The 25869-nt window shown below is 29.7% G+C and overlaps 1 protein-coding gene across 4 annotated transcripts in view; it reads right to left on the bottom strand.

Annotated features, from left to right (window-relative positions):
* The window catches only part of LOC148282008 (endothelin-converting enzyme homolog), a 168232-nt gene that overhangs the window by 69805 nt on the left and 72558 nt on the right, over positions 1–25869 (bottom strand). The window contains exons 1-2 of one of the 4 annotated variants that reach the window (XM_088225705.1): positions 18306–18584; positions 22–86 (exon numbers count right to left, since the gene is read on the bottom strand). In XM_088225705.1, coding sequence (XP_088081831.1) covers positions 22–86; positions 18306–18347 — 107 coding nt within the window. In that variant the 5' untranslated portion in view covers positions 18348–18584. Of the gene's footprint in view, positions 1–21; positions 87–1240; positions 1328–18301; positions 18585–25869 lie in introns of those variants that run through there. The other 3 variants (XM_088225706.1, XM_088225704.1, XM_088225708.1) reach the window with 3 other exon arrangements.

A 25869-nucleotide genomic window follows, 5' to 3' on the forward strand; every position in this document is an offset into this window, starting at 1 on the left:
CGAAGTATTCAATTAACTTACCATTTCTTTTCAATGGCGGACACGCTGATTGTGGAATGGTGACTCTCTGCATCGGCGTCTGTCACCTGAAATAAAGACATTTTAATTACAAAAAACAAAAGGAATTCGCTCAAATGTCTTTTACAAAAGAAAATGAATAATGGCACCGTGTAGCCAAAACCATTCGTGGTTGATTAATTTAGATTTGTTGTAATTATACGAAACAAGTTTTTTAAAGAATGACAGAACAAGCGAATGGGTTTAATTACAACTGTTGTAATAGAAAACAAATAATAAAACTTGTAATTACTCGTGAGGATTGTTTATTATTTGATCAATTATTATTAGTCTTACGCTTCAGGTACCAGTCCAGGAACTACGAAATATTCTATTGTAAAAATATCATAATTCAAACCTATAAAGCCCCAAAAAAAGAAAATGGTGGTTCATAAATTTATTTTATTACTTATTTGGCTAGTGGAGGGGTGGTAACTGTTCTGGTTCTCCCGATTGGACTTGTTTCTTCCGGTTTACTAACAATCTAATGAACTAACATACCCCATCGTTGTCAAAATTGGGAAAATTTAATTGAGGGTGACAGACAAATTGACTGTGTATACTTAGGTTGCTCTGACGGCGATCGGGGCGTTGAAAGCCGTAAATGTAAATTCAAAAAATAAAAATACTCGAATCGAAAACAAAGATTTTTGTGAAAAAAAATAATTTACCGTTCATTACAGCTAAAAAAAATGAAAACGTTTTTGCGATGTGCGGATCTAAAAAAAGCCACAACACCTTTAAAACAGATTTGGGTAAGTGGGTCGGGAATCGAACCCGAGGCTTCTTGCGGGGTTGGGTTGGGTTGACCTCTATACCGTGAGGCTGACAATATTTATTTTAATAGTGGTTTAACACCGCAATGTTTCACTGCCACTCGACTGGTACCTAAGGCATTAAGCTGGGTGCGTATTCTGATGGGAATTTAACATTTATCTACAAAGTAAAAAAAAGGTTTTTTACGATTTTTTTACTAACATGTTCAATTACTGGTTACCGATGAAGATACTTTGAATTTTCATACAAATATTCACACTTTGGTACATAAATATGGATGTTAGTTTATACCGTCTCGGTATGTACCGATAAAGATAGCGTACATAATCGCGGCCCTGATCACCATACCTTGCAAGTAACAAAAATGATCTAGATACGATAGGATTGGAGCGTCAATGCGGCTTACCACTGGGTGCCGGATATGATGATGACGATGAGCTATCGAGTCGAAAACTGCCAGCCAGGGTACTGGTTCCATTTCACACTCAGAACTGTATAATTAATCCGACCGGACACATAATAAAACATAGATAATCCTAGTAGAGCATTTGAAAGTACTCACTCCATAGGAAAATGGTTTTTTGTTATCTCCTCCATATTTATTGTTTTTGTATTTAACACCTCCCCTAAGTCTGAGAAAAAGACGTGTGATCGTCATGAAAGGACGAGAAGAACTGGCGTGGAGAAATATGCAATATAATTATATAATCATTACTACTTTTTATAGAATTGCACTGGGCAGAGAATGTTTGTTGACCATTTGATTTTGAAAGTAAATTGCTTCTTCTCGCTAAGCAGAGCCGGTACTAGCTATAAAAGTAGAGTTATAATGCACCGAGCCTGCGGCGTCTTCAATCTAAAAAAATATTTCACGCCTTTTCAAGATTCAATTTGCCACAAACGTATTTTATCGGATGTTTTATATTAGAAAAAGCTAAACACAATGTTTGAATGCATTTCCGCATTTACTTTCTAAAACCTATACAGGTATTTTGATATGATCACCGCTCACAGCCATTAAAATAACTTTGTCAAAATATTACACGGGTATGATTATATAATATAATAACTAAGAAGAAATTGCTCTTAAGCATTATATTCGCCGTCTTGTAATAATTTAGGGCATGTCGATATATTTATTAATAATTATTGTAAGCAACATTGGACAAAAATGTTTCAATTATAAAATACAAATTCAACAAACGACAACTCAACACGGACAGTCTTGAAATCATAATAAATACATTCGTGAATTTATTTGGTAAAAAAACTGTTAATTTATTTGAAATAACCCATAACAACATAACCCCTATAATACATCTCATACAAATAATATAATCACTAAATCCTCAACACAAAGACAACTTAAACAAATATAAACTAATACCACTTTCGGACAAAGGGATTTTGAGTATTATTCAATTAAAATCTATAACCTACCTCCACTATCTATCTAAACAATTAGTAACGAGAAAATGTTTAAAAAGGCTATAAAAAAATATATAGCGGAGCTAGGTAGAAGTAAAATGGATTGTCTCATTCGCCCAAACCAATATTGAATCAACTGCTCCGCAAGTGTATAGCATATGTTAGGTTTTTGTTTTTTTCATTGTGCGTTTTGTAATATAAATTATATAGATGTACACAAATTAATTATAAACGTAAATAAGTAGTATTTAAAACTGTCTGAACATTTTGTTAATTATCTCTGTTTATTAAATTAGCCTACTTTGTTTATTCTCAAATGTAAAATATTAAAAAAAAACGTATATTGTTAAGTGTCCTCGGCACGGGTAACCCCCGTGAGGTCACATTATTTTTATTATTAATTATAGTTTGTAAGAGAAAAAATAAATAAAAAATAAAATGAATCAATACACATTACAATATGCAGAAGTTAGCAACCATTTGTTCTTTTAATATTTTATTTTTACAAATTTTCTTCGTTCTAAATATTTTTTAAAATATGCCAATATGTCTTCTTGCCCATACTGATCATCGTGGTTTCGGATGTGACAGGGTTTAAAGAACATCCTGTATATATATATATATATATATTATGAAATGAACTAAGTAAACAAAAAGTCAGGAATGAAACATTTTAAAGAAAGAAGTTAAAAATTAAATTCATAATTCTATTTTGTGTAGCACTGATTGAAGCCGTGTATTTTTTTTGTAATTTATATTTTACACTAAAAATATTTACCAATTAAAAATAAAATAAACACATTATTGTGCGACGTCACTCTCCATTATGTACACAAAAATTGTTTTTTGTTTTACGTGATGGGTAACGTTAATATAAATATTAAATATTTGTAAAAAAATGCTTTTTTTAAAAAGAGAAATACTTAAATTTGTATTATTTACTAAAACATTTCAATTTTTAGACCATTTCCTAAAAGTCGTAAATAACTTGTGCTGGAAAAATATAAATCGAGTTGTGGCAAAGTGGGATTTGAACCTCGGACCTTCGGCCGTGAGTCCACAACACTACCACGGGACCAGAACCTGGTTCAAGTTGTAATATTATATACTTATTTTTTTCCGAATAAACTAAAACACTGTGTTATCTCTAAATTTAATGCACCATGGAAAATAAAATATAAATGTATATTATACGAAATTTATTATTACTATAATTATATTTCTTGTCACAATCAATATATTATTAATAATTCGTATATATATATGTTTCTAGGGCATTTACTAGACAGTTTTCTAATCCTTGATCCGACTCTGACACATAATTAACTCTTAAATCTACCAACTTAATTCTGTACGCATACCTATGTAGGTCTGTAAATTAATGCTGGAAACGAATGTTCGAAAGAGCGGTAAATAATAAAAGCAAAAATGAAATAATATCACTGTACGATTTTGGATAAATATACTCGTCTGTTGAGGATGATGGTTCGTGATATAAAGAAAGTATTTTATATGTCACGATAGAAACATTTAGTTTGCAATATTACTTTCATGCAAAAAAACGTAATCTGCGTGGAAAAGAATATTATTTCTGGTTGACGGAGTGTAGAATTCGCAATATCTTGAGTTTTTACTCAACCGTTTGTCATTCGACGCGTAATTAACCTTATCAAATTTTAAAATTTAATTAGTCATTATTTAAAAAATCTCGTTAATTGTAAAAGAAGTATTCTAAATTGTAGTCATATTATGTCTCATCTGGTTAGCGTAGTCATTATGTGATTTTTCAGGTTGATTTGGAATTTGTCTCCAATTTAATTTTTCAAGTGGTAATGTAAGTCATTGTAGTGTTTGAGTCCATTGCATAGTATGTTTGCCTGTCTTTGCTTTTTTAACGTGGTAGCGTTGTTGGTGTCTGGTATTATATTTGCGTATATCAGGTTAATGTTATGTCTTCGTCTTGTGTGTTTACCAGTGTAATTTTGTGTACAATTTTACGATTTTAATTTTCGTCAAGTATTTTGTGTCTAACTTGTTTGTTATTTCTTGTAGTTGTAGATATCGTCTTGATAATGTATTTGAATAGTGGAGCCAGTATCATGAAGGCACGGAAAGATAATTATTATCGACACTGCCTAGTAGAATTTTCCTTAAGAAAGTGTTAACGCTTAAAATGATATTTATCGGGTTGATTATATAATAAATATTAAAATTTGAATATAAAAAGTCAGTTGGTTTTAATTATTTGGATTGATCTTATTATTTTATAAAAGAGATCAATAATAATGAATTAATGATTTTCGGTATATTTTAGATTTTTATAAATGAATCTTTAGTAACGAATAGATATTTCTGATGTTTAGCAGAAAAAACAGGCTGTTAACTTAAATTTCATTGGTATCAGTTTTTTGTGATTGTGCCTATACATATTGAATTTTTTATTCGGTAGGTGATAGATGAAAGAATAATATTAAAATACTGTAATTTAAATTCATAAGATTCATTGAATCACTTATAAACGTCAATAAATTACATTTAATAATACAGTGAAAAACTTCAGCACTACGGAAAAAGGATACAAAAATGTTTTCTTGCGCGCGGTAAAAACCAAAGCATTATTGTACGGCAAAGTTTCTTGAAAATGTACAAAAAAAAATAATAAAAAATATTTTAATAAAAACGCACTACTTCAAACGACGTCACTGGTTCATATGTAGCAACCAATGAAATGAGAGCTGTGAAGGATATCTGGTTATCTTATCGTAAACGAACCAACTAGAAGAACTAACAGAGAAGAACCCCTGACGTCACACGCGGAGTTATATCAGGAATGTAAAACTTTAAAAAATCATAGCGTTGATTTTTTTTTACTCAGTTTAATAGTTTATCAACAAATAAAAAATAAAAAAATGACACTAAACTTTCTCATTTAATAATTTGTAAATTAAACTCAACATACGAATAAATTCAAATCAACAACACACATGAAATCAATAAGCGCGAATCTTGACGTCAAGCTGTCTTGTCTTGCAAATATTATTCGATTCTATAGTAGCTCTTTCCAAACAGCCTGTGCTTGACAAAATGATTTTTTTTTGTTGGCCTAGCCTGAATTTCAAGAGGTTCCTCGTCATAGAATCGTATGCAGTTTTTGGCAAAATAATAATATTTTTTTGCAGTCTATTAGTGGGCACAACTAGCATATCTTTATTTCTCGTATTGATGTGCAAAAGGTAACAGAATTTTTTCGATTCTAATTTTATTGATTTTATGCACTGCTGTTTTAAGCAATTTTTTTATTTATTTATTTTTTAATTTTTTTACATATTTATTACAGCAATATACAAGTAATTATTTATACAACAAATTAATTCAGTAGTAAAAGTAAACATACATATTTTTTATTTTTGCTGTTGGTTCATCTAAACTGCCTAACTAGGGATAGCTTCCCCGTTCTAAGGCAGTAAATTATGTATTTTATAATGATATTTAAAAGTATTTACAGTTTTATCATAATGTGTGCTTTTTTAGTCTTAAAGGAAAACAATGAATATCCAGAGAAAACATATATAATACCAAAATCTCTATATCCTAAGTCCTAAGTCATTACCAGTAAAACAAGCAACCAGCTTACGTCCTTCTACAGCGGACAACAAATTCTCTGACTCCCTCCGACCAATATGAATTAAGAATGCAGTCAACACTTATCAACTCTCAATTACTTATTCTTCCTCTCTAAACACTATCATCTTTGACCACTATAAAGAGACAGCAGATAATTGCGAACATTATAAAATTATCTATTATGCATAACATACGCTATTTTGAATTATGTGAAACATTGGTATCTATTTATTTTTTGCAAATCGAAAAATTATGAATTGAAAAACATTTATCGCACCGGGGGTGTTCAATATTTTGGAAGAGCGTATTAAGCTCTCAAGGACAAAAACTATTTCCAAGAAAGTAGTAAAGGACTGGATTTTCCTTAGTGGGAGGGATTTGAGTAGGAAACTCCTTGATGGTTTTCCGAATGTTTGAGTTTACTGTTTACCATGTTGATGTACCATATATATACATATATATGTATTTTTAAATGTTTCTGAACCTGTATAAACAGTGATATACTCATGTGTCTGTGTCAACTAATTGCTAGTCCCATCTCAACACAGGATTTTTAGTCCCATGGAGTTGGGACTTATGTCTTAAATAATGTACAATAAACTGATGAATGTAAATAAATAAATTATTATAATACATTACATTATAAAATACACAAATAAAACAAATATTTCTTTATATGTTGTCCTTAATTGCAAGTATACGGAGTGATATGTAGATTTACAGATTACTGTCCTAGATAGAGTAGTACATAATTTAAGTATCGTAATATTAATAGTAACAGAGTTGAAAGAAACCGTCTACAGTTGAAATATTGATGTGTTGAACAGAGTTCGCGAGTGGATTTACAATCATTTGACGTTATCGAAAAGATCAACGAATCAATTAAATAATGATGAAGACTCGTCACGAATGATAGCGATGAATAAATTACAGAATATGTTTTACAAGTAAAATAAAAAGATATTCAAAATCGTAATATGAAGAATCCAAAATCTACTATGAAGAAATTCAGTGTTTTTTTATTATTTTTAAATTTGTTGACGGACTACTAAACTAGGCCAAAAAAATTTTTGTTTCATTTTTATGTATCGTATTTTTATTTGATTTTTGAAAGTTTTGTATTTTTGAAATTACTTCGCGTCTGACGTCCTTAGTTCTTTTCCCCCTTTTACCGATTAGTTCTGCTGATTTGTCAGTTGACTTATCGTAAGCCAGAAATTTATTGTAACTCTCTTATCGTTGGTTGATTCGGAAGAACTAGTGATGTCATGCAAAGTAGTTTTAAAATCATTTTTTATTATTTTGTTCATACATTTTTGTAGTACAATTTTATTCTCAAATTTTTATCGCGCGTAAGAATACTTAATTTTTTATACCCAATTTTCCGTAGTGATGAACTTTCAAATAATAAATAAGAAATTTACGTTACCACGACTAAATTTTTTAAATTTGAGGCCATGTGAAACCCGAAGAGGTGTTCTGGCCTCGGACCTCTGATCTGAGTTTCTCGACCTAAATTAATTTACGTCATACACAATTAAGTACATATACAAGAATTATTTTATAATAAAATTACTTTATATAAATATTTATTATTCTGACAATAGAGCATTTTAACATTGAAATGAAGTGGTCTCTGGTTGAGGTAATCTCCATCTAACATGGCTTAGCCTAACATAATGTTAAAAAATAATAAAAACGCATTTTCATACAGTATTAAACATTAAAAGAGATCTACTAAAAATCTCTCTCGACTCGCGGTGTAGTGGTCAGTGCGTTTGCCTACCATGCAACAGGTCTATCCCGACACGGTTGACATGAAATATTCATTTAAAAGGGTGTTTTGACACTACAATATTTCATAGTCCCCGGACTGACACCCGAAGCGCAAGACTGATCATCTGACCTTCATGTAACAAAAAAATGTGAACTAGATATGCTGCGATTGGTGTACCAAATTAGAGCCCTATACACCACTAAGTGCGGAAAGGGATCGATGATGATGATGACTAAAAATAATATACATTGATTGTGGTTCAGGGTTTTTTAATTTAATTTTTATTTGTTAACAGACTATTAACTAAGCCAAATTAAAATATATATATATCGTATTATCAGCGCTACGATTTTTTAAAGTTTTGTATTTCAGAAATAATTTCGCGTGTGACGTAAGAGGTTCTTCTCTGTCAGTTTTATCGATTGGTTCGTTTACGGTGAGCAAACCGGATATCCTTCACAGCTCTCATATCATTGGTTGGTTCATATGAACCAGTGACGTCATTCGAAGTAGTGCGTTTTTGTTAAAACATTTAAACAATTTATTTGTACATTTTCAAGAAACTTTGCCGTACAATTTAATGCTCTATTTTTTCCCGCTCAAGAAAACATTTTTCGTATTCAATTTCCCGTAGGTCAGAAGTTTTTCATTACTTTTTAACTGAATGTATGCATATAATATGTAGAAATTGCTTTCTTTTGTTAAGATAGTAAAAGTATAGGCAAACATTTATTTTGTAAAAAAGTATTTGGAAAACGTCATAAATTGCGGTTTTATACTATTTATTTTTGTTAATAATACGCTCTTTAGCGAATTAGAAGCAACGTCATAATTTTTATTTACGTCCTAATCCGTCAAATTAATTTGTATTCACATTTTGACAGATTTTAATATGCTAATGTTGCAATTATATTCATAATTTAATGTTGTAAACAATCGTACATTATATTATATGTATGTGGGTATGTATTACCCAATCACACTAAGTAAATTATTTCGTTAGTTACTGACTTTTTTAAAGCCATTTTTAGCATTTTTTAATAACTTCAAAATAGTTGACCTAAAGAAAAAAAAATTTAACACTATTGTTCACTTATTATTCTAATTTATAATATTTACATTGTGCTTTTATAAGTTCACTTAAAATAATTTATATGTATATTAAATCCTTATTTTATATCCAACGTAGTATTTTTCTAAACATATAAGCGCTGAATATTTTATTTGGAATATATTGAGTGTGGACTTGTACTATTTTTTAAATTATAAAAAAAAATTATTTATTTTGAAATGTCGCTAGTGAAATTGTGAACATATTTATTTGAATTATTTATTGATTAAGATTTACACACATACATAAATATTTATACATACTGAATAGAATAGTTAAAAATTAATATATGGGTATATACATATTTTACACAACATTTGTAATTCACAATTTACCGCCTAACATATTTAAAATCTCCTAATAAAGCATTTATTTCGATTGACTAGTTGTTTAGACAATAATAAAAAATGAGATTCTAATGAAGTGAACAGTTTTATATAAAATTTTCCTCCATGCATCTGATTCATAAAAAAGAGATAGATAATTGCAAATTTATAAGAGTCAAAAGGTGGATATTGCTTGGGTCGTTAAAAAGCATCGTCTTAAATGTGCTACTAACAAAGCGGACATGTTGCCAATGGACCAAATCACTGTCTAAAAAATATATAAAACTCAAGCCCAAATAAAGAGTCATATAACATATTACAACAGGGATGCGGAACATTTTAGAAAAGGGAAGTCAAGGCATTCAAAGAGCTTATGACCTGTCATTGGCTGGGTTAAGTGACCCTTTAAACACTGTGAATGTTACTGTGTAATCACCATACTTCCTATGTTTGGACTTCCTTATCTTTTATATTCTTCCACCAGTTTTTTTTGTGGTTTCGTTTTGTTTGTTTGTTTGTTTGTTTGTTTGTTTGTTTGTTTGTTTGTTTGTTTGTTTGTTTGTTTGTTTGTTTGTGTGTGTCTAGTTATAGCAAGGCCGCTATTACAAACGCTATTTTCATCGGTACATATCGAGACAATGTAAAGTTGATAATATGTACGAAAATGTGTACATTTGTATGAAAATTTAAAGCATCTTCATCGGTAATCTGTACTAGAACTTGCCAAGAAAAAAAATATACGTATTATATTTTTCATAGATAAAACTAAATTTTACTTTATAGATATACAATGAACCGGGTTGTGGTCCCGTAGTAGTATTGTGCACTCACGGACCAAAGGTCCGAGGTTCAAATCCCACTCTACCATAACTCGATTTCCACTTTTGCAGCACAAGTTATTTATGACTTTTAGGAAATGATCTGAAATTTTTAATATTTGAGTAAATAATAAGAACTGAAGTATTTTTTTATTTTTTTCAAAAAGTAGAAATTGAAGATTAATGTTAACTTCCCATTGTAATACGGGCCCAGGTATTCTTTCACATTATTAGACGCTTCCTCGTAGGCGACATCTTTTGACTTTTTGGTGAAGTTTTTTTTATGGCAATATTATTTATTTATGCGACCGATCTTATATTTGTTTATGGCGATGTCTGTCTTATGATCTTGATGCACTTATTATGAATTAGGTTCTAGATATCAAGAGGTAAAACATTTTTTGTTATGATTGCGAACTAATATTACGCGCAATTTGATATACGCATAATGACAAGCTAACAAAGGAAATAACCAGCGATATTATCATATATTTAATAATAAACCTACTTATTTTATTACGTAAATATCGTTCTAGATAAAATAAACCTAAAAATAATCATGTTGGCCTAAGACGAACATAATTACCATACAAGCAAAGCTGTTTATTTTGTTTACGCTTTTTTTATCTATTTATAATGGCAGCATGCAGAGAGTGAAAGGAGCGTCATTAATTTGCTATCGAATGGGCTAAAAAAACGAACGACGAAAAACTAACTGAAGTTAAACTGTATCGGAGTACCTGACGGAGTTACGCAATAAAACAGATGCATGTGGTAGTAAAAGCAGGTGTATTAGTGATTGTTATGTAAGAAGAAAGGTACGACATTACCGTTCCCCATACCGTTTTTTTGTCATTATTTTTTTATGCGTCTAAGTTATGCATTCGGAAAAATATTAAATTTTTACTCGAAACATCAAGAGGTAAATAATATAATGCTGTCAAAATGCGGTCTCTCGGACAAATATGAATTTATTTATTTATTCATTTTATATTTATTTAACATTTATTGAGACACAAATCCCAACTCCATGGAACCAAAGTCCTGAGTTGAATTGGGACGTTAATAGGTGCACATACGTTGAGATCCGTGCATTCTGTAAGGCTGGGACTAGCATTATCGACAAAATCGAAAGAGGGGTGCTGACTTGATTTAGACACGCAGAGCAAATGGACGGCAAAAAAACGGTCAAAAGGATTTACGATGCGAATTTTGCAGAGTACGAGGAAGACCGAGAAAGATATGGTGCGGTCAAATCCATCAAATACATGAATTAAATTTAAATAAAATAAACGTAAATAAACAGATGCACAGGTCAAATGTTTATCCTTAGAGACAAAAAAATCTAATAAATAGTAGGGCCTGCTATCTAATTACATGCATTCTCTTAATTGTAATAAAATGAAGCTACGGTTTACGCTTTATAAAAAAATAAATGATGCGTAATTGAAACAACTATCTTGATACAAATTAAAATTTAAAAAATAAGGACAAAACATGGAGATAGTGGGAAAAGAAGAGAAGGAAAGTGATAAGGAGTTGTGGAGGATGAATGAAGGAAAGTAGAAGTGAATTGCGTTTCATTTGAAAACGAGAAATAAAAAGAAAAAAAAAGACAAAACGTATATTCTCTGTAATTGTGAGTCAAGTTGGTTCGTTCCCTTTCGCGTGTGTGTTTAACATATCTAGACATAAAGGTGGACATGTTAAAAGTCAACATAATTGTCGTGCGTGTATGCAAAGATGTATAACTCTAGAAGAAGTGAGGTCTGTATGAAAAGTCATAATGATGTGGCGATCTATCTACTCTGCTTATCCTGACAGTAAACGGCGTGATGGTTTGTACGTTTAAACAATTTGTTTAATGTTTTGTCATAAAAATAATGATCTTGTCTGCATTAATGATGCCTAGGGCACTGCGTTTGTATTCCTATCATAGCGTATAAGCGATTATTTGTAAAATACGTTAAGGTAAGATTCAACAGTCTACTAGTACAAAACCACCCTGATTTCTCTACAAATGGTTAGAATTTATTTGGCACCTCTATACAATACTCTCACATGGGACAAAAAATATATAATATAATTCTTATTTTTAGCGATTTACTAGTAATGTTGTTTATGTGACTAATGAAGGATAATTTATGATCGAAAACGACACCCAGGTCGCGCACCTCAGAAGTTGAGACTAATTGCATATTACTCATCAGATAATCAATTGATATTTTTTTTTTTTACATATTTATATTAGTGATTAAACAACTATTTTTGTGTTTTATGTTTCTAAGAAAAGGGTACATATTCAGTAAAGTACCCAGATACACAGCGAATATATTATAATTCACAACGTCAAAATTCTTCGTAAAAACCACGCCAATAACTGCCCAGACAAATAGTAAGAAAAATGCAAAACTTTGTTGACGAACACGAACATTTTTTTTTCTACTTTTGTGTAAATTATTATTTAGATACCAACTATTATAACCAGTAGCATAATATAAATAATGTAAATGGATGTCTCGACACGAGTTGTGCTCAGTGAGGTGTTAAGTAAAAGAATGTAAATAAAAACAAAAACATTGAAATGCCATTTTGTTCGCGTATGTAACGTGCCTATTTAATTATACGTCATTGATTTTAGTATCGAAATCTAATTTTAATAAATAAGTTTTCTAATAAATAAACAAGTCAATACAAGTATTTATACATTTTTGATACACGGGTATTTGAACTATAAAATTTCATTTTGAGGTTAGGCTGAAATAATGTGTAGAACGTGAAAACGATAAATTATTGCGGTCTGGATATTGATCCGATCGGATATCTCGTCTATACGCCTTTCCTTATGCCACACAATACTGTAAATTGCATTTTATAGGTTTCTGCGTTGGTAGAGAAAATGTAAGACTGTATTAAGTTTATTTCTATCGAAAACGGTTTTATGATTTTGATATCGCTAGGTAGTAAGAATAACAATAAACTTTGAGTCGTAAAATAAAATGCAATAACTCTTTACCCGCCTAAGAAATTATTAAGAATCGTATCTTAAACAAATATATTGAAAATTGAAGAACTGAAATACTTTATATACCTACTAGGCCCTTTTGGATCCCATTTCGAAAGACTTTTTTAATTAAGTTTGATAATTAGATGATTTTTTACTTCTAATGAGTCTAATGGTCCGTTTTTAAAGAGGGATTAGCCGCCTTTGAGGTCGATTTTCACTTGGTACTTTCTCTGATCCACTGATTTGTGTACCGAAGTCACGGATGTGGGAAAAATAATTGCAGAGCATATCAATGAAATTGGGCGGGTTTTGTTTGTTTTTTTTTTGGCGGGGTCAGATCTGATGTCGAATGGTAGATGGACAAAAAATGTGATGGGCTTGAGAGCAGGACGCATAAGCATAGGGAGTCCCCAGACCAGATGGTCCGATGACATCAAAAAAATTGCAGGTCTAAAGTGGTAAAGGGTGGCGGCTGACAGGAAATAGGGAATTATCACTTTAAAAAAAACTTTTTTGGAAACGGTCCATGAAATATTTTTAAATTTGTAATTTTGAATTCCCGAAAAATGGTCATTGCATTGGCCACGCCCCTAATACGTCACGATTCATGTTAATTTTGAACTTTGTTCCTAACCGTTTAAATTGTTATAGAATATCGTCACGAATCTTGACGTCACAATTCGTAGTCGATTTTTCTAAATGGCGTATTTTCTAAACTTGAATTCGTTGATTTTTGAGATGACTTTTTATGAATTTGTTTGGAAAATTTTCGCCTTTAAAAATAATAAAAAAATAATCTCACAGTATTTTGCTGGGCTTTTTTTTATTATTTTAAGACTGTATGATGCCCATTTATTACATAAATATAACATAATTTAAATATTCATAAATCAATTTAGACAAAAAACGAGATACGACCCTTTAAAAGATGGACGACGAATAATCAATGCCAAACATGTCTCCACACATTTTCTCCACACTATCCATATTGGTTTTGCAAATACAATTAATTAGTCTTAATCCAGTTCATATATTTTTATCGGTATTCGTAGTATGTGGTATTTCCCTATTGTGGGGGTCCAAACCGAAGGTCATTGTTCATCATTAGACTCAAGGACTTAAGAAGGAGGCTGAGTAAGAGTAAGAGTCAGTATGCTGCACGCGGTCAAGACAGGTCCCCCGCTGCATCCCCAAGACGCTCGTTATAGGAAGCTGCTATGTCCGCTCTCGGACTTCAATGGTGGGTAATTAAATTGATTCACCCTTTTTATACCCAATATTTTCCTCAATCACTCACTCTCAAAACTCGGAAGTTCGGTGTTTTGAGCTTTGGTAAGGTGCCAGGATTTGCACCCATTTAAAAGTACTGGTATTACTAACAAATTATTATCTAGTCAGTTAAAAACTGAACATATGTATATACATTTTTTTTTTCAAATAGAGAAATAATTCTTAAACGCAGCCCTGTAAATCACAATGCGTTACTGATGACATTTCAGTACTCAAAATTATATGTTTTCTAATGACCATAACGAATTTTTAATAATATAAATGTTTTTTGAGATTAATATATTACAACAGAAATGGAGAACATTTCAGAGAAGGGAATATAGAAGTCTAGGCATCTACAGGGCTTATTAATTTATTTATTTAAATGTACAATACAGCACTACTGCCAATTACAATAAACATATATTATAATATTAAGTATTAGATTATAATATAAAGACGAATAAGCCACTAACACACAGTATGATACAAAGTTAGAGAGGAAGAGTCTAAAACTGGTAATCCCAGCATGGAAAATGGCCTGTCATTGGCTGATTTAAGTGGCCATTTTACACACTGTGTAACATTCACCATTCATATATGTGAACATCTATCCTCCTTTAATTTTCCCATCTGTTGATGTTTTTTTAGCTGATAAACTATTGACAAATTACAACAGAGATGGAGAATACCTTAAATAAAGGAATATGGAAGTCTAGGCATTTGCGGGGCTTATGACCTGTCATTGGCTGGTTTAAGTGGCCACTTTACACACGGTATTCTCCATCCCTGTTGTAATTTGTTAATCTTAATGACTCCCGAGGGGGTGAAATCCAGTCTTTTGTCTACGAACATTTGGACAAACTCAAATATTGTGATAAACTATTCACAAAAGTAAATTTGTGACTTTCTTTGAAATATTTTCGTGCTTTTTAAATTAATACTTTAAATATTAATTCATAAATTAATTAAAAAATGTAAGTAATAAATGTTACAAACATTCGAAAATAAGTAAAAATAATTGTAAACGTTTTCAGTGCAAGAAATTATAATGAATAAATAAAAATACCCAATGCACACACTAGGTCATCTACACATATGTATTGTTTTAAAATTCATTTTAGTTATATTTACATTATATTACTTTTTTTATTTTTTTATTACATGACTCATCAAGCCAATTTATATGGCTTGTCGTTGTCATTCACAGTTGTAATTTTTAAATCATGTAAATGGGGGCTAAGCTTCATACCGTCCATGCGCTCTGTAGCTGCAAGACATGATGTAATCTAGCTCCCATTATTATCTGTTATTAAATTATATTTTAATTGGAAATGAGGAAGTTGAATCCCAACTGTCAATGCGCCATGTAGCAATGGCGAATGGTGATTTTATTTACAGGTTAGCAAAAAAAAAAAAAACATATATTTGTACCTACATAGGAGGTACATAATATAATGTAAGTAATATATACTATAAATTGATATTTTTCTGTGGTTCTGTGTGATACAACAACTCTCATTCACTAAATCAACTCAAACGACGTAACTTCGTGATATATAATATTATATAGATATATTATCCATAACAACTTGTTAAAAAGTTCATAAAAAATAGCACTATGAATTCAGTCGATATTAGGTATTAAATTGAAATGTAAACTGGCCGAATTGTTCTAGAAATTAATAGTGCTAAAAATGGCTGCGTCAAGCGCCATATGTCCTGCAATATAACGCATGAAAGTAATTATGGTCTTATATCAAAAGTACCATCTCAAAGAAAAATAGTCCTTAAGAAACGATGTTTGAAACACTGTTTTCCAAATCGAGAATCTTCAAATAATTTGTGTAATCTGCAAGTTTTATCTAGGAGAAAAAACCCGCACTGGGGTTAATACATTCAAAATATAGTATACTTATTTGTATGAAAAAATATGCTGGAATAATCGGCTAGTTTTTTGGCTCACCGCAGGCGATGGCGCGCTTTAATTAAATTTATATTTATATTGGGATAAAAATACAAACGGCGGAAATAATTTAAAACAAATGTTAATTATTTATTTGTTTTTCTGTAAGTAAAGTTACAATAAAACGTTAGTATAGTTAGTCAAATATAATGGTATGCTGCGCATAATTGCTTCTATACACGGTTCACCCCTGCTATGTAGCTGCAAAACGTGTTGGGATTTTTACCGTACAGCGCCCTTTAGGGGATTTTCACAAAAATGGCAATATATATTCCACAAATTATTTATTAATTAATTTATTTATGACAAAATACAAGGTTTTTAAACTTTACAAATTACAGTTTATTACATATTTTATTTGTACGAAATATTCCCAATCAGCAAAAGTGCTGGTGTGAGGGGATATTATATATAATAACACAATAGTTTAAAAAAAAATTAATAAAATAACATCACATCACACATCACTCGTCACACGGGCCGTAAGAACTGTTTTATTTAGGTGTTTTTTTTAAGTACGTACATTTTTTGTATATTTTTTTAGATCATTAGAAAGTGAATTGTAAAAATTTATTGCTGTATACAAAAAACTGTTTCTTTTTCTGTTGGTCCTAGGTTGTTCGCAAGTTAAGTTATTTGATGCTCTTGTATTTATTTTATGTATGTTGTAGTTAAAATTAAATTTAATATTTGTTTTTACTTTATTCTTTTTCATCTTAAATATCATTTTTATAATAATAATAATGATATATAATATTCAGCAACTATCTCAAATAATCAACTCCATGAAGAAATTTTCTGTAGAAGTTCAATGTGCTGTTAAAAATATTACTTCAATACAGATATCGTTATATTTTTTACAGGCTCGTCTAATAAACGAAATTAAGGTATACCAAATTGTTTTTTCATGTTGGTTGGTATTTAAAAAGTGAATCTAATCTAATACAACGAAGAGAACGAGGTAAATCAATATTTTGTAAAAGGTGTGAAAATCAATGTTTAATAGAAAAATTGATTTACATTTAAAACGTCTTTTTGTAATGATTATAAATTAGAGTTATTTATTTATTTATTCAAAAGGGTGTTTTCACACCAAAATATTTCATAGTCCCTGCACTGATACCTGAAGCGTAAGCCTGATCAAATTTCATAATTATTTATTTATTTGCGGTCTCATTTAGTTAATTTAGTTATGATAAATCCCTTTTTTTATACTCGTATGATGAAAATAAAATTCAACTAAAAAAATATGAAAATAATTTGACATAATATTCCCTTAATCAAGTAATAAATATTAAGTTAAAACACATTTTTACATTTACATTATTATCAATATATTGTAATACCTGCATAAATTTTTTAATGTGTTTCTGATAAACTACATAAGAATACATTAAAAAACAAAAATAAAATTGATAAACAAAAACGAAATTGAATTTGAATAACGATTTTCAGTACAAAAATAGAAAACGAAATAAAACGGAATATTTATAAAATATCACAGAAATCTTTTGCTAAGTACTATGTAAACTGAAAATACATCTTTCTTATTTTATTTTTTTATTTTATTTTATTTTTATTTTCAATCTCGTTTTGGTTGTAATTATGAGGACCCACTATTTCTTTTTTCTTCTAAAGTTTCAAAGATATTCAAGTACCTATATGTTCATTCTTCAATTTAATTGTATTTTCTCTCTCTATTTTTCTACTTTAAAAAAATATTTTAAGCCATTTTATCTGGTATTGTTGAGTTTTTTTTTCTTTCTCTCAACACATTTTTTTTCAAAGCATCAAAAACAAATTAATCATAATATTATGTGCATTCTTTAATGTGTACAATATTATGACTGTACTCTTTTATTTGAATCTTAATTAAAAATATAATAATATCTAAGCACTAATAGTTTATCGGGGCAAATATGTTTTAATACTTTATGTTTATCTTATTAAAATGTGTAAATAAAGACTCTATACATGTAACTATGTAATCTGTGCGTTTATTTGTGTACTCGATAGTTAAAAATATTTAATAAATACTACTGTTATATAAAAACCACAATAAAACACGACACTGGCAAGGCATTTACATAATATTATGTAGACAGGCGCACAGAAATGTAAAAAGGTGTTTAAAAAATTACCAACATTGAGCAGCGCATAGGAAGTATATGGTGAGGTCATCCTCATAACACTCGAGTCATATTGATACTTGAAACTTTCAATTTTATAAGTAAAATCCGAATCGTGTTCCAAGGACAGCCGTGATAGTATAAATTTATCACCAAAAATAGCTGTACTGAAGCTAACGGCACATAATATGTAGTTTATTATTGTATCAGTATAGTCAGTAATAATAGCGTTTAAATATTGTCACAACAGAACTAACACTTTGACAGCACAGAACTATACAACCGACAATGCTTCTTTCCCCAGACATTATCAACTCTGAGTCATCCAAGTGTCCGACCCGGTGTTGGTATGGTGACCAGCTGTTTAGGTAAGTACACCTCGATTTTTAAATGCCACAAAACTTGTTTTTAATATTTGCGCTGGCAAAATTGAACTGATCCCTTTTCTACTCAAGGCCCAGTTGCATAAATTTTGTTAAATAATTGTTTCCTTTTCGTCAAAACCGAAAAAATGTAATAGATTGAGATTTTACATTGACATTTCATAGTGGAACTGCATTTTAATTATAATAATTAAAATACGTATTTCACTTTTGTTTATAATTTTTACCAGTGACCGGGTTCCGTTGTGACCGACGTGACGTCAGATTGGTGGAAGATTAAACAAATTTCCATGTTATTTACAAATGCAAGTAGGGGTTTTAAATCATAATTTTATAAAATTATGAGAGTAAAAGAGTTTAAATTAAAATAACTAAAGTATAAAGTAATAATTGAGTATGTATAATAAAAACAAATGTAAAATATATACATTTTATGAAGTTAAATAATACAAATCGCTACAGTAGTTCTTGTTTGTTCAATAAAGGTACAATTTTTAGCAAAATTGAGTAATGAATGCCAATATATGTTTATTATCTTATTACGCGTCCATGTGGCTAAAGAATGATTTTTTTTCCGTTATTAAATAGTATTTTCAGCATTTTTTGAGTGCCAACCTCCACTCAAATCAGTGGATTTCACTTATTTGACTTTAAAAACAAAAAAATGTCTCTTGTAAAATTTGCAAAATGGAATATTGAACATACAAAAACTAGGGCAGCTAAATGTTTTTGAATTGTGTGTATTTAAATTTTATGAAAACTATAACAGCGACCGCTGGTTGGTAGTTCCTTTGAAAGCTCTGAAGTTTCCCGAGCCGGCAATAAAGTGATTCTCTAGAAGCAAAATTCCCAAAAAAATGTTTAGTCTTCCACCAGTCTGGCGATGTTAGTCAGAACGAGACCCGGTCACTAGTAAAAATTATAAATAAATGTGTAATAAAACCATATACGTATTTTTATAATGACAATTTAAAAAAATGTTGTTTTAAAACGAATGATAAAATAACCCATTTTGCCCGTGTCAACAAAAACATAGGTAATAATAATTAAACTTTGATTTTTTTTATCTATTTGTGCAATTGGCCTTTAATGACATGAATCTTGGACAAGTGTTTCTGATTCGATCGATGTTCTTGGGTTAAAATCCTGAAATAAGAAGCCGAGTGTGAATTAGTTCACCTTCTTGCGTAGTGGCTGGCGCATTCGTCTACCATACTTGAGGTTCCGGGTTCGATTCCTAGAAGGATCAAAGCAAAATGTTTGTTTTAATTGTGTCCCGCAAAAACGTCTCAATTCTCTGAGTAACTAAAATCATGGTTAATTGACCTTGGACTGGCATCTGAAACTTAATACTGATCGTTTTTCCGTAACAGGTAATGAGGAACTTCAGCCCTACGGGAAATTGGACACAAAAAATGTTTTCTTACGCGGGGTAAAAATTAGAGCATTAAATTGTAATACAAAGTTTCTTGAAAATGTACAGAAAAAATAATAAAAAATACTTTGATAAAAACGCACTACATTAAATGACGTCACTGGTTCATGTGAATCAACCTATGATCTGAGAGCTATGGAAGATTTCCGGTCTGCTTGTCGCTTCTGGACCAATAGGAAGAACTGAATGAGAATAAGCGGAAATGAACCTCTGACGTTACACGCGGAGTTATTTCAGAAATACAAAACTTTGAAAAATCGTAGCGCCGATAATACGATATATAAAAATTAAAAAAAAATTTTTTTGACTTAGTTTAACAGTCTATTAACAAATAAAAAATTTAAAAAAAAACACTGAACTTCCTCATTGACATATGCTGAATTTGGTGCTTTCATGCATCATTTGGTGCGCATAAGGATACGATGATGTGTTATTAATGATATAAAAACATATAGTTTATATTTGAAGCACTAACTTTGTGGTTGTTCATTATAATAAATTAGTAAAACAACTTTGTTTTAAACCACTAATTTTTATTTTTCACCGACCGGTTTCAAAGTAAATAGCTAGCAAAGGTTTACGTAAACCTTGACAAGAAGCTTGTTTGCTTTGAAACCGGTCGGTGAAAAATAAAAATTAGTGGTTAAAAACAAAGTTGTTTTATTAATTTATTATTTGATATAAAAACAGTTTTTACAAAGTATATTCGTCCCAACTCAACACAGGACTTTTAGTCCCATAGAGTTAGGACTTATATGCCAAATAATGTGTAATAATAATACCTATATGTAAATAAATCAATAAATATCATAATCTACGTTTTTTCCTAAATGCGGTAAAATTTTAAGATTCTTTTACAGTTTGGCTAATTCACATAAAATTTTGAAACCTGGTAATAAAATTTTCAATGTGCTGGTGAAATGTCTTTATTTTTGATGAATTGTGTTACGCGTGGGTATTTGAATGTTTATATGTAAATATTATGTTATTGAAAATAAATAATTGAGTTTATTATCTACCAACATATTGACATTTACAGACCATTTCCTAAAAGTCGTAAATAGCTAGTTTTGGAAAAATGGAAAGTGAGTTGTGGTAGAGTAGGATTTGCACCTCGGACAGTTAATCCGCGAGTCATCAGCACTGCCACAAGACCACATCTCGGTTTACATTATTATATTATAATATTACCCAGTATTTTGTTATAGTATTTCCTTGTATGTTAATAACTAAAAGTAATAAACTATAATAAAAATAAAATAATCTAAAAGCAAACACAAGTACGTGGCAACGGTCGCCCGATTTGTGTTCAATTTAAATGATAAAAAAAATAATCTGCCTTACTACTGGTTTGTTCCGACACAGAACAAAATTTCAAACCTGCAACTAGATATTTCAAATGATTTATTGATAAAATAAAATATTTTCGTACCAACAATATACCAATAGGAGTTATGAAATGTAAACGTTGCGTGTTGGTATTATAAACGCATACTGTTATTTTGTTTGTTTGAACATTAGAAGTGATAATTGAAATTTGTTCTCCTCGGGGTCAAGTGTTTAGCGTGTTAGTAGCAGTGCTTTGCTTTTTGCATCATCAGGTGGGATAAGAGAATGATGATCAGGTATATCAATTATTTTATTATGAAATAAAAAGCATTGTCATCATTCGGTAAGCAAATTGGTATATCCGTCACCTTTTTTTTTAAACAGACTTGTTTACATACAACATGATAAAATCTGATGCGCCTTTATATGGCAAACGATATGTTATATGTTTTTCTAGAGCAGTCGTTCCCAAAGTGGTATATATCGAGGGGTCTACCACGATCTACAGGAGGTCTATGGCAGTGTAAAAATAAATAGGAGTCAATGATATGTAAATCGATCTATTTAGTGGATCTACGGGAGTGGATCTATTTAGGCAGACCGCCACCAAAATTTGATCGTAAATGTAATAATCCACCTAACACAGATAGTTTACGAGAGTGGATCTATTTAGGCAGACCGCCACCAAAATTTGACCGCAAGTGTAAAAATCCACCTAACGCAGATGGTATCTTAGAAGGTACTTACGTTGTACTTTCTTATAGTAGACATAATTTTCCTAATTATATGTATATTTAATATTATTGTTTAGTCGGCTTTCCGTTTCGTGGCTGCAGTACGTGTAACTTGTAAAGCCTTGCACATTTGATACCAGTAGCAAAGGGTTGGATTTAATAAATCTCCACGGTAACTTTTTTTTAATGGGAGTAGCAGTATTATTGACCTTGCTTATAATGCAAAGGTTTGTATTTCATAAGCAACGTACGCATCACCACATGTTGCACCGGTTCGACACCGGCCGCGGCCGTCTGCCAGAGTCAGGCAGTCGTCTGCGAAAAATTGGGGGAACTTCTTTCAATGAAAAAAAAAATTGAAAGCAGAAGGGCTACGAAAAAAGAAAAAATCGGCAAGGGGTCTACGAGACAAAAAAGTTTGCGGACCTCTGCTCTATAGCTTCTTTCAAAATGGCCGTAATAAAATGTGCAATTTTTTTGTTCATTTCACACTTCAACCCTTTAAAAGACACCTAGAATAAAGGTGTATATAAACATACCATCATAATTGAGATATTTATTTTCTTTTATTTCGTGTTAGTAATAAGTCTTATTTATTTATTTATACTTCAATATTGTTTGTATTCTTTTTTTTATACAAAATAATCTTCTCTCACTGGGGTGTCCCGTGCCGAAGGAAACATTTTACAAAATATGAAACATGCCTTAAATTAGTTATTTAACAAAGTTAACATAATAATAATAATAATAAACCTAATTAATCTAATTAACCTAATTATCATTAACATAATAAAAAATATAAACTAAAATAATCATAAAATACATAATCAATTTATACCAATAGACTAAATTTCATAAACATTATAGTCACAAGAGTATCTTAATAACGAACACGGGTAGATCAGATTTTCACTCAGGTTTTTCAAATGCAATAGGTGTATTGTCTTAAAAAATAACATATTTTATGAAGTTTGATAGTGACCAATTTTGTGACCTATTAAGAGTTAAACTATGTGACAGAAATACTTATTTGCTTGCCCTGTACAGTTTGGTAAATGACAGATATAATGTTTTGACTTCCCATTATCGCATTGTTCCTAACGTTAATTATATTTATAAGAAATACAAGTTTAAAATAACAACAGTTTCCGGAGAGGACTCCTCCCATCGACGAGTGATACAAAATTCCGATTCGATAAACAAGATTTTTGTTTGTTCTTGCGAAAGTATAGTGGTGTTTTTTAAATAAAGTAAACTTAAGTAAATTTAGTTTTTCTACTGACGTTTCTGGGTGGAACTGCAATTTAATTATAATAATAAAAATACGTAAATAGTTTTATTCCACTTTTATTTATAAATTTTTACCAGTGACCGGGTTTCGTCGTGACCGACATCGTCAGAGTGTCTGTCTGTCTCCCACCAGTTTGACGATGTTGATCACGACGAAACCCGGTCACTGGTAAAAATTAATAAATAAAAGTTGAATAAAACTATATACGTATTTTTATTATTATAATTTGAACTTAAGTAGCACTAAAAACAATGTTGTCCAATTAATTAAAATAAAATAACTTAGTCTTTTATACACCACTTTATTTTTGAATTTATAAACTAACTACTCGGCAAAACAGTACCTTCTTCATGCTTATTTACAAACTAATTTAATATGTACACAGTGGGTGATAAATGAGTTATTTTATTTTATTATATTAATTAATAATGTTCCACAAAGTAAGTGCTTCAAACATTAAAATTACAAAATTATTGTACAAAAATTCAACATGAAGGCTTGCGAAGTAAATTCCGATTCCGTCAATAAAAAATCAAAATATGTTCAAATTCGTCTTTTGAAATGTTTAATTTCACATAAATCTATGGAAGAAATACAAAGAAAATCCCAGAGTAGAGTAGAAGAAAACCGACTATCGGAAATTTATGTTTTTGCAACAAAAAAAAATATTATGCCAAATATGTTAATATTATAAAATAAAATAAAATAAAATAAAATAAAATAAAATAAAATAAAATAAAATAAATAAAATAAAATAAAATAAAATAAAATAAAAGAAAATAAAAGAAAATAAAATAAAATAAAATAAAATAAAATAAAATAAAATAAAATAAAATAAAATAAAATAAAATAAAATAAAATAAAATAAAATAAAATAAAATAAAATAATATAAAATAAAATAAAATAAAATAAAATAAAATAAAATAAAATGAAATAAAATGAAATAAAATGAAATAAAATGAAATAAAATGAAATAAAATGAAATAAAATGAAATGAAATGAAATGAAATGAAATGAAATGAAATGAAATAAAATAAAATAAAATAAAATGAAATAAAATGAAATAAAATGAAATAAAATGAAATAAAATGAAATGAAATGAAATGAAATGAAATAAAATGAAATAAAATGAAATAAAATGAAATAAAATGAAATAAAATAAAATAAAATAAAATAAAATAAAATAAAATAAAATAAAATAAAATAAAATAAAATAAAATAAAATAAAATAAAATAAAATAAAATAAAATAAAATAAAATAAAATAAAATAAAATAAAATAAAATAAAATAAAATAAAATGAAATAAAATGAAATAAAATGAAATGAAATGAAATGAAATAAAATAAAATAAAATGAAATGAAATGAAATAAAATAAAATAAAATAAAATACACTAACAGATCGGCAGACAGTAAGGGTTGGGTTGTTGTCCTGTGGTACTTTCGCTAACTTCGGATCAGAGGCCCGGGTTCGAAACCCGGCTCTGATAAAAACGGATAAGGCTGACACGGTTATTGACGATTATTTGAGAATGGTGTAAAAATCTAAATATTAATGTAAATTATACGCATTATTCCGAACCGACTCCAGTACTCCAGTGAAAGTATCGCAAAATTACGAATCAGAGGTCAAATGTTCGAATCACGCTTTTCCACAACGTGATTCCCATTTTCTAGAAAAGTTATTTACGTTTTTTAGAAAATATACCCAAAACGGAAATATTTGAGAGAGCAAATGTATATAATATAAAATGTATACATGTATATTATGTACGAGTACATTCGTAAAATATAAAACGTAAAACTTAATTTATGCATTTATAACTTTTGTACTAGGCGGGTTTATTGCTACATAGCAATTTTTAAACCAACCGAAAAAACAATAATTTAGAAAACAATTTACGGAAAATAAAAATATTAAAAAAATATTTTACTAATTATGAAAAAACACACTTTTTGTAATTAAGTTTCACGACAATAGGCAAGCGAAATGAGAAAAATAATTTTGGCAAGTGATTTGTAGGGAGAGCAGAAAGTTGTTTGAATGACAAACCTTGGAAAGATAGTGTCACTTCAGATGTTTCTTGAAAATACACAATGGGGGTGCATCTTACACATTTCGTTATATGTTGTTTTAGAATCATGTAGTCTAAACAGTGAAAGATTTTGAGAAATTAATGTGTAAAGAAATGAGTTCTTTAATAATTTTTATCGGTGAATAAAACCGAAAAAATACGAAAGTTGAAAAAAATATTTTTACCATCATTATCGGAAAATATACGAACGTTGATATGATTACTATTTTCGCTTGGATTTGCATTCAATTCACTTATCTGTATTTGAGCTAGGACCAACAGCAAATAAAGTTATCTTTGAGATAACAACTATCTTGTTAATTTTATTATGCC

Source organism: Micrasema longulum, unplaced genomic scaffold (assembly GCF_059751315.1).
Source record: "Micrasema longulum isolate JH-2025_06_02 unplaced genomic scaffold, ASM5975131v1 h1tg000383l, whole genome shotgun sequence".
Classification (NCBI taxonomy): domain Eukaryota; kingdom Metazoa; phylum Arthropoda; class Insecta; order Trichoptera; family Brachycentridae; genus Micrasema; species Micrasema longulum.